General features: G+C 60.0%; 1 protein-coding gene across 10 annotated transcripts in view; it reads right to left on the bottom strand.

The window, feature by feature from the left end:
• Positions 1-411: 411 nt before the first annotated feature.
• DIP2A (disco interacting protein 2 homolog A) overlaps positions 412-10,395 on the bottom strand; it is a 100,707-nt gene continuing 90,723 nt past the window's right edge. For 8 of the 10 annotated variants that reach the window (XM_047798656.1, XM_047798630.1, XM_047798616.1 and 5 more), the window contains 8 exons: positions 10,185-10,353; positions 9,672-9,842; positions 7,866-7,927; positions 7,294-7,351; positions 4,800-4,874; positions 3,265-3,439; positions 2,726-2,849; positions 412-2,250 (listed from right to left, as the gene is read on the bottom strand). In XM_047798656.1, the coding sequence (XP_047654612.1) occupies positions 1,998-2,250; positions 2,726-2,849; positions 3,265-3,439; positions 4,800-4,874; positions 7,294-7,351; positions 7,866-7,927; positions 9,672-9,842; positions 10,185-10,353 (1,087 nt within the window). In that variant the 3' untranslated portion in view covers positions 412-1,997. Of the gene's footprint in view, positions 2,251-2,725; positions 2,850-3,264; positions 3,440-4,799; positions 4,875-7,293; positions 7,352-7,865; positions 7,928-9,671; positions 9,875-10,184; positions 10,354-10,395 lie in introns of those variants that run through there. The other 2 variants (XR_007137485.1, XM_047798692.1) reach the window with 2 other exon arrangements.

Raw genomic sequence — 10,395 nt, 5'->3', positions numbered from 1 at the left:
TGTTTTGTCTTTTTTTGTTGTTGTTGTTGCTATTTCTTGGGCTGCTCCCGCGGCATACGGAGGTTCCCAGGCTAGGGGTTGAATCGGAGCTGTAGCCACCGGCCTACGCCAGAGCCACAGCAACATGAGATCCGAGCCGAGTCTGCGACCTACAGCACAGCTCACAGCAACGCCGGATCGTTAACCCACTGAGCAAGGGCAGGGACCGAACCTGCAACCTCGTGGTTCCTAGTCGGATTTGTTAACCACTGCACCACGACGGGAACTCCTCTGCTTTATATTTTAATGTGCTTTGTAGATTTTATGCTGTAAGCATAAATGCTTTTATATTCAGAAAAGAAGAATCCATAATAAAATACATCCTATTTGGGGTAATTTAAAAAACCTTTTCACACATTTCAAAATGCAGAATTACAAAGTCAATAACTTTTATTAACATGATATAAAAAATTTTAGTGATAAACAGAATTCCTAGAGAGTAGCTTTAAAATTTTAATGCTTCTTAAAATCTTAGTTTACAAGATACTTGTCTTACTGTCACTGACCTTTCGATACAAAAATTTGACAATATTTGTTTGCTATAAAACTCCAACATTAAGGTCAGGGTCAGGGTCGGGTAGTTCTTTGCCCCGGCGGCCACTCTGTTCCGTGGAGCGGCCATTGGGCCACTGCGAGAACCTCTGTGTCGGACAATAAGTTACACAGGTTATGTACACAGTTACAAAAGGATCATCGAATTCCAGGATGCTGCCACAAGCCACACCGCAGGCCGGCCCCACAGGCGACAGCTGCTGAGCACAAGCGACGTGCAGCTGAAGGAGAGTCCCCCGGGCCTGAGCCCGGCTAGCCAGGCCCTTTGGTGGAGCATTTCAAATGGCGGAGCCCTGATAACAGCTCCACCAGGCACAGAGCCAGGCCACTGCCAGGCTCCTTCCAGGGCACCCTGGCTGTTTCTAGGAAGCATCCACGACTCACAAACCCTCCCATCCTCCGTCCCCAACATAACATCCTGTTTCCCAGCAAAATAAAAGCACTCTCTCTTAGACGCGAGCATCCCTTCAAATTCTTAGAATACTTTGTGTTCGCGTCTTTGACTTAGGTTTACTCGATCAGACGACTCAGTTTAGTCACGTTTGAATAAAATAACTGAATATGATTTGGCCAAGTTTCATCGGCACAGAACTCAAGATGCGGCCGCAGGGCAGGCTGTGGGCAGGCTCTCTGGCCCCTCGGCGCACTGCCGGGGGCTCAGCAGACAGCGCAGAGGGCAGGAACCTCAGCCCAGTGGTGGTTCCACATCGTTGACTTGCAGTAAAAATAGCAATTCAATACACTTCCACGCACAAGAGCTTCTACAGTGGTTATGAAAACAAGCACTTCAGTGGACAGCAAGAAGGCAGAAACCCAGAAAGTAGTTTAAAACTCAGTGCTGGTTCGTCCTTGTGAAACCGAGCCCCTCACCTGACAGCCCACACGGCCTCTGCTGAGTGTTAGTGACAACATGTGCGGACAACTGGGCACACCTGTTTCAAGAGAGGCCACGTGTGTGTGTCCAGCCCAGTCTGGGGCCCAAGGACTCACTCCCCGTCCACCAGGCTCTGGGCGCTGCCCCTCCTTCTGAAATGGAACTGAAGCAGCTGTACTTGGGCCAAGTTCTTTCTAGCATCAATTCTATCTATGAACTTGTCATTTGAAGTGGGAATAAATAACTGAATTTTAAAATCAATTTTTATGTTTTTAGCCTAAAAAAGTGCAAACTCAGAACACAGCAGAGAACCACGCCTGCAGCTCCTACAGCGCCCACGCCCAGCTTCCCTCCCCATCACCCCAGTGGCGAAAACCCTGACAGTCATGTCTTCGTAAATGTGCCTGCGGATGGAAAGAGTTCTTCAAATGCTTGAGGGAGGGGTTTCTGAGATGAGATGGACCTGTCCGCGGAGGACAGCCGGCGCCAGCGGCTGCAGACGCCACTGCGCCTTCCGCGGCTGGCCCCGCGCTCACATGTTGTAGGCCACGTAGATGGGGTCCAGCTGGTCGGCCAGGAAGCCGTCGCGCAGGTGCATGCGCTGCTTCTCGCCCCGGGAGTTGATGGGGATGACGCCCGGGTCCACGATGACCACCACGCCCACCACCAGGTGGTGCTCCTCCAGCACCACGTTGGTCACCAGGGCCACCAGGTCCAGGGCGTCCTGCTCCAGCCCGTCCAGCTCCACCACCACCACCAGCAGGTTGGTCCAGGTGAACACGGCGCTGTGGGGGAAGGCACACGGGGTCACGCGGGAGGGCACAGCTTCGGGGGCCAAGGACATGCAGGAAACAGCGTCAGACAGACTGGTGAGAGCACCAAAGCCTGTTCACGGACGTCACCCTCGTGCTCCGCGCCCTCCCAAGGCCAGAGGTTAGGCTGCGTTTCGCAAGAGGATCTGATCAAAGTTCTCACTAAGAATGAACACTGGGCTTTGAAGTTGGGAGCTGTGCCTTTCCCAGCGCCAGCTCCCTACCAAGTGAAGAAATCACGAGTCGGGACTGTTTAGATGGGGAACTTCCTGTTAAAAGCAGAGGCACTCAGGGTGGTTTCGTGCGTGCACGTGGGGACAGACTCTTGGTTTCAGACCGACAGAAAAAGCGGGAAAGGCAGGCAAACCCAAACGAGAGACTCGCAGAGCCCGTGTGGGGCGGCGGCCGCGGAGGCAGGCGGCCGCTGCCCCCGCCCGCCCGGCCTCACCACTCAGCGACGCTCCTGTGAGCGCGGATCACCGACGCCTCGATGTCGATGGGGTGGTAGCGCATGCCCCGCAGCTCCAGCGTCTCGTCCAGAGACCCCACCACGTACAGCGCGTCGTGTCGCTCTGCGGACGGCACGGGGCGCCCACCTCAGCCCGGCACGCCTCAGCGCCGCCTGGTGGCAGCCTCCTGCCCGGCCGCGGCCCCGACGTGCCGCCCACGCCCCAGATTCAGAGGAGCTGTGCCCACGGCGGATACGCATCCAACCACCTTTACTCCTCGGAGACAAAAGGACATCTATGGGGCTCCCAAAGTCCTGACTTGGCCGAGGGACCTCGCGACTTTGGGGGACAGGGGGGGTAGGCATGAGGCTGGCCCCCAGCCTCCGCCAGCGCCCACCCCGCCCCCAGCCCCAGCTGAGGCCACGTCCGGAGGGCGAGGGAAGAGTCATCTTCAGAGACCCAAGCGTCTAGCCAGGGGCAAGGTGGGTCTGCAGGAAGCCCCCACCGCGCCGCGCTGGGCCACCCGGGACCCCCTCACCTCCACTGGCGTCGGTGAGCTCCGTCCTCCGAAGGAAGCCCAGGAAGCCCGTCCGCGCCCAGACGGTCTGGGTGTCTCCGAAGCTCAGCCGGGCGCTGAAGTGATCGGCTTGGAGCCCCTCCTCCCCGTAGACCGTGTAGTACCCGGTGGCGTTGTGGGGGCTGCTCACCCAGATCTAGGGCCCAGAGGGCAAGAGTGCCGGTCGGCCCAGGTGCCGGGCAGTCTGTCCTGCCGCCTAGAGCGACAGGAGGGTCCTCTGCGGGGGAGGGTCTCGGGCCGCAGTCGCAGGTACGGGCAGGGAAGGCGGACAGCAGTTTCTTCGCCTTTGCCTGGCGTGCTCCCCGCCTCGGCCCAGGAGTGACACGTGCAGGGCCACCATGTACACGGTTCACAGTGAGAAAGAACTGGCGACAGCCCGCATGCACACAGCGCCAGCGGGAGCGAGGGCTCAGCCTCACCCCCACAGGTGCGAACAGTGCCCAGGGTGCTGCGGGCCCCGAGGGGTCCTCCTGAACTCAGGGCCCAGCCTCGACCCACAGGCGGTTCCCCAGCCTGGGTGCCAGGCTCTGGACACCCTCCCAAAGCAGCCTCCGAAAGAGGAGACAGGAGGCCAACAGGGCCTTCGCCATGAGTGGGTTCCAGCCTGGTGTAGACCCACCCTGGCCACCTTGGGGGCACGCTTTGCCCTAACAGGCCTGGCTCCAGCTGGTCGGGAAGTGGGGTGGTGGGGGGAGGCCGCAGGCTGACACATCCACCCGGGAACAGGCTGCCTTTCCACGCTGCATGACCCCCGGAGGCCCCCAGGCTCCCCAACTCCCTCGCCCCAGCTGGTTGGAGACTGGCCAGTATCTGTGTGGTGCTGCCCACAGCCAAGCCCACAAGGGTCCCTGTGTCCTGCTGGAACTGGGAGCATCGCAGCAGACCCGCCAGGGCATCAGGCGTTAACCCGCACTCCACCTGCCATCCTGGCCTCCAGGTACTGGGTCCAACCCAAGTTGTGTTAGACACAAGTGCTAAACACAGGTAGGTGGGCAGATCCCAGCAGAGCCTGCCCGGTGTCCTCAGGACAGAGAAGACCTTCCCTCTCGGCCCGGGTGCCCCTCCACTGGGGATATGGCTCCTGGGTCCACGCAGGAGCTGCTTTTTAGGGACAGCTGCTTCCACCACTGCTGCTGGCCCCTCGGGCTGCCCAGCCTGCAACTCAAGGTTTCTCTCTGCCAGCAAGCAGCAAGCAGGGTGTGGGCCTTGTCCCACAGGCAGGACCCTGAAACCTCACCCAGGGGGTGGTCCAGGAGCACAGACATTGGGGTTAGCGAGCAGCTGCTGACAGATTCCCGAAAGCACGTGTGACCTAAAGGGTCAGAACTCCCGAGTCGGCGCAGAAGGGGAGGAGGGCGAGTAGCTCCTGGGGTGGGTGGTATGCCCCACCTCACCTGTCCCAGATGTGATACCTGTCCCAGGTGTGACACTTCTCCCAGGTGAGAGCCTCCCCTCTCCCAGGTGTGAGCCTCCCCTCTCCCAGGTGTGAGCCTCACCTCTCCCAGGTGTGAGTCTCCCAGGGGCCCTTTGGTCTCCGTGTGGGCGATGATGACCTTTACCCCAGGGAGGATCTGGAAGGAGAACAAGGCACCGTGTCAGAGGCAGCACAACCTCCGGGTCCAACTCTGTTAAAAATAACGTCCTTCGAAGCCGATCAAAGGACACGACGTGTGCAGGAGCGTGATCAGCCTAAATCTGACTCTAAGTTTTAACAGAAATAAGAGATTTTATTTATTTATTTTTTAAATTGTAAAGCCTTTTATTTATTTTATCTTATTTTTGGCCATTTCTTGGGCCGCTCCCGCGGCATATGGAGGTTCCCAGGCTAGGGGTTGAATCGGAGCTGTAGCCACCGGCCTACGCCAGAGCCACAGCAACACGGGATCCGAGCCGCGTCTGCAACCTACACCACAGCTCGCGGCAATGCTGGATCCTTAACCCACTGAGCAAGGGCAGGGATTGAGCCCGCAACCTCATGGTTCCTAGTCAGATTCGTGAACCACTGCGCCACGTCGGGAACTCCAGAAATAAGAGATTTTAGCAGAGAAAAATAAGCTGCGAATCTTAGCGAAATGACCCATTCCTGAGAATGGACCTTATGCTGGGTGCTGAGAGGGGTGGAGGGGTCTGCTCCTCCTGGGCCTTTGGCTGAGGCCCCTCATGGGGCTCACGAGTGCAGTGGGGGGTCCACACAATGCCCTCCGCCCCCGCCAAGCCCCTAGTTCTGGATGGAAAGCTGGCCACCGAGAGTCCTTCCTGCCCCAGCCTGTAAGCTGGGCAGCTTCTGGGCAGCCACTGAGCTTGGGCCTCGTGCCCACCAGTGGCTGTGGAGAAGGCTGCCTTGGGTCCAGGACCCCTACCCGGGCCTAGGGGGGCCTCACCAGGCTCAGACCGCCTGGCTGCTCCGGGAAACCTGTTCTGTGTCTTTGGCTGCCCCACGTGTAAACAGGTGACAGTAGAGGCCTTCGGCAGGTGGCGGAAGGGACGGGGGGGGCCACAGGATGCCTAGTGCAGGCTGTCAGCTGTGGCCGGCGCCGGGCCCTCCCCACGGGCGGCCCTGGTGGAACCATCCTGTTGCCGATGCTGCTGGGCCTCTGACTTCTCCCATGTGGCCCACCCGAACCCTGAGGCCGGAGCTCTTTCCAGAATCCATGCCTGTCAGGCCCAAGTTTGTGTAACAGAGAAATGCGGGGGGCGGGGGGGTGGGAGGAGTCCATTAAAAAGGGGTGCAGAGCCGTAAGTGATGGGAAACAAAAAGACACCAAAAAGAACTGCCTTGAGGCTAGAGGTCTGGGAAAACAAGCATGTTTGCAGAGAGGACGACGCAGACCGCACGCCAGCGTCCGCGCCTCACAGGCCTCTGCACACGTGTCCTTTGCTCCTCCTCTCCCCGCTCCGACCCCAGTGCAGCTCCAGCCATGCTGTCCTCCCCACGGCCCCAGGACCTTCGCACCAGCTGAACTTTCTCCCCAGGTCTCTGCTCCTCCTCTGGGGCCGCCCTGGTGCGCTGCCCCCGCTCACTCCTCCCCAGCACTTTCCACAGGCTCATGCTGTGCTGCCCCTGCAGCCCTGTCCCTCTCTGGGCACCTCCCTGCCTCCTGAGAGGCAGCTGTGGCCAGTGGAGTGTGAGAGCAGACTTGGGGTGCTCCTCCTGGGCCTTTGGCTGAGGCCCCTCATGGGGCTCACGAGTGCAGTGGGGGGTCCACTGGCGCTGCTGGTCCTGAGGCCTCGGGGCAGTGCAGAGACAGCCTTGCCTGTGTCCTCAGCGGCCAGGGACGCCCAGCGGGAGCTGTGGGAAGCCTTGAGGCTGGAGGCTATGTGTTGCTGGCATGCTGGGCACACAGCCCTCCCTCTGTCCTGCTGCCTCCTGGGGTCCCGCTGTGCACACCCCCAAGTCCTTCCCCTTCATCAGGCTGCCTGATGGTTCCTGGAGGTTTCCTTCCTGCCTCTGGGCCTCTCCTGGTTATGAAGATGCCTGTTCTCCTGGGCCTACGCCTGGCGACCCCCTCACGGTGCCAGTTTTTCCCTGGGTGTCTCAGGAGATCTCAGCCCCACCACCCGAGACCCTGACCAGGGCTCCTTGGGCCTCGCCAGGCCTGGACCACTTTCTAACTGCCAGCGTGGAGGGGACCACTTCCTGGCCATCCCTTGAGCCGGGGCGGAGTCTCTCCAGGCCCCAGTGCGTAGCTCCAGGCCACCATGAAGGCACCGTGGCCCTGAGGTCTCAGGACCAGCAGCGCCAGTGCCTCTGGTCTCTGCACCTCAAGGCCTCCCTTCCTGGGACTGGGGCTCAGCTGACAACGTGAGGGCTCAGTGAGTGCCTGGGCCTGAGGGTGAGTGCGTGTGCGTTTGCCACAGGAAGGAGGCCTCTGTGTCAGCCCGGCCCAGCCCACACTCGGGGGTCTGAGTTCATGGCCACGCGCCTCCCGGGGGTGACGTGAGGCAGAAAGGACTGGGACACAAGATGGGGGCCTCCGTCCACGCCTCTACCTTTCCAGACTCTGTCAGCGGCAGACTGTGCGGAGAGCCCCGTTCCACCAAACGTACCCTAAAAATTAACGAGGGAGAATTTCAGGATAAAACTTCATACACAGACAGCAATCTCTAGAAGGCAACTAACAAGGTAATGAGAAACTGATGAATACTGTGACGGCAGCCAAGCCTTTACCCTTTTGATCATGACCTTGCTGTGACCTTGGAGAAGTGACTTCAGGCGCCTGGCTCGCTGGGCACCACTCGGGGCAGGAGCCGGCTCTACGTTGCTCCAGGGCCCCAGGGCCAGGGGCCTCGTCCCCAGGAAGCTCCACCACCTCTGCCTCAAGCTGCAGCGCAGCCGCATCTGTGGGCCCAGACCCGGGACCCGAGCCCTGGAGCTGAGACGGCCCAGACCTGCAGGCCCACGTGGCCCCAGGACACATCCACTGAGCAAAGCCAAGTCCTGCCTTACGTAGGTTTATTTGTCTCCTACCCCATAAGAGCTCCTAGGGCCCTTCCTGGCTGTGGGAAGGAGAGAGAGAGGGCACAGGGAGTGGGGGAGGCTGAGCCCGTGCCCCGGGCGTTACCTGTCATGGCGCAGTGCCCTCGTGTCCACATAGACGGTCGTGGGGTCCGGGCCGGCCGTGCCCTGCAAGGGGAGCAGCAGAGGGACCTCCACTCAGGGCCTCGTGCCCATCGACTCCAGGGGCGCCCAAGAAGGCAGCAGCTGTGCTCCCTCCAAACATCTACACGGCTTGGGGACCCAAGGGAACCCACAGAATGAGGGCAGCAAAGCCACACAGCTTAACACCCCGGCCCTAACAGCTCCCCCTCCAGGAAACACCACCAGGGGGCTGGGCGCATTTCCACGCAGCCGTCCTCTCCAACAACTCTACCGAGGGCTGCGGCCCGTCGGGGACGCGCGGCCACGGCGCCCTCACTTCTCTCCCCTCTCATCTGACCTGATGAAAGGACAGGACGCCTTTTTATTAGAGAAGGGACCTCACATCACATGGACACACGGCCCAACATCATTCTCTGAAGACCCCGGACAATAGTATAACCTAGACCTGCCCTGGAATTAAAACAGAGATGTCTTCACCGAGGCCAAGCGCTGCCCTTCCTCCAGAGGCAATGCCGGGCAGGCTCAATGCTTCTGAAAATACTTTTGCTCTTAAATCTGGTTACAAAGGAGCTTCCGTAATACGTCAAATAATGTCTGCTGTGAGCAAAGTCAGACAGCAAAGGAAACACATATCTGTCTGGAGGTCACGAGAGGACACATGAGCTCAGGGGGAAGCACAGAGGCACCTCGAGGGGGAGGTCGAGGTCAAGGTCATACCTGCTCGGCCAGCTTTCCCAGCCTGTTGGGCTGACAGAGACAAGGAGACCAGCAGAGCGAGACAGGGAGGAGACAGCCACAGGGAACACAAACAGAGAGCAACAGGCTCGTGAGAAACTCCGCCAAGAGAGAGCAAAGCGCAGTGCAGCGTCTCAGACGGCAGACGGAACGTCCACTAGGACTCCCGCCGTGGTGTGCCACCTCCCGTGGGCGGGCATGGTCGCCTCGCGTTTCCAGGAAGGAGCGCAGGGGCTTCCAGATGCTGAACAGACAGAGGTCTGTGCCCCCAGCCTGTGACAGGGCTCAGTCGCACTGTCAGCCCGCCTCGTCCTGCCACTCGGCAAGGGCCCACGCGAGGCCCGGACCTCAGCCGCCTCCACTGTGGAGGGGACGAGGCAGGCGCGCCCAGAAAGCAGGACGATTGGTCTCTGCAGTCAAGACCCACCCGTGTCCAGCAGCCTGGGCCGAGGGCTGGGGCCCAGCACAACCCCCCCGGGCGCTGGTTCCCACAGCGCCTCTCTTCCCGACTCCTGAACGCGGGAGCGCGAGGCATCCAGCATGCTCTAGAAAGAAGTGGGGCCGAGGTACCAGCGGGGAGTGTGGGAAGCCGTCCCCGGAAGCAGCGGCCAACAGCCCTGCACTAGAGGCAGCTGTTCTGAAAGTTCTGCTCTGTTTCCTCTTAATAACTAAATTCCTTAATGTTTCACAAACAAATCTGGGATAATACAAACCATCACACTAATTACTTTTCCTTTTAAAATTAGTAGATGTCCTTAAACACTAAGTTTATTCTTGCTGTAGAATGTTAGTTGCATACTATTTCAACCTAGAAATTCTTCCAGGTAAGGTAACAGTCACTGTTCAAAACACCTTGTGTTTTTTCCAAATTCTCTTCCTCAAGAACAGAACCTCCTTTAAAGTAAAACACTCGGCTCTGGAAGCTGACCTGATATTTGGAAATTGCAACAGCAGAGGCTCGGAGGAGGGGAAGGACCGCAGGACGGGAAGCCGCGGGCGCGCAGGGGCCGTCGGCGGAAGCCCAGCCGCCTACCTGGAGGCAGATGGCCACGTTGACCCTGCAGCCGAACGTGGTGCTCACGGCACGCGCGGGCAGGCCCAGGTCCCTGAACAGCTTGGAGAAAGACTGCGTGAGCGCGATCCGGGGTCGCTCCTCGGCCACCACCATGCAGGTGCGCACGCACGACAGGTTCACGCCCTTCGTCTGCAGGAGGAGCAGCCCTGGGGATCAGGCCACTGGGCGGTGCGTGTGCTCAGGTCAGAGAGAGAGAACCCCGCCTCCGCCGTTCCCTCCGCCTGCTCCACGCCCACGCCTGCCCTCTGCCCTCTGCCCTCAAAGACCCCGCAGTGAGCTCAGAGCCCGGGTCAGACCCACCCGACCTGCGCCCAGCCCTCCTCTCCTGCCAGATGAACGAGGCTGTGCCAACAAGGAGGGGGCAGCGGCAGGGAGCTCACACCAGGGCGGCCCTGGGCGCCTGGAGAGGGTTCCTGTTCCACCCACTGCTCGGCGAGGCCCTGGGGTCCCTAAGGCCAGGGCCACACTCACCCTGAGCACGGCCGTCTGCGCACCCAGGCCCCTGGCACACATCTCCATCACGGAATAGGAGCAGAAGGTGACGCGGGCCTTGTACTGGCTGACGGCCCACAGCCACAGGGACACGTTGCTCTCCAGCTCGGGCGGGGGCACCAGCACCGACTGATGCCCCGAGTAGACGCTGTGCCAGCGACAGGGGCGGGTTAGCACGTGGGCGCGTGCC

This window comes from Phacochoerus africanus, chromosome 1 (assembly GCF_016906955.1).
Source record: "Phacochoerus africanus isolate WHEZ1 chromosome 1, ROS_Pafr_v1, whole genome shotgun sequence".
NCBI lineage: Eukaryota > Metazoa > Chordata > Mammalia > Artiodactyla > Suidae > Phacochoerus > Phacochoerus africanus.
This window is presented reverse-complemented; position numbering and strand designations above follow the sequence as displayed.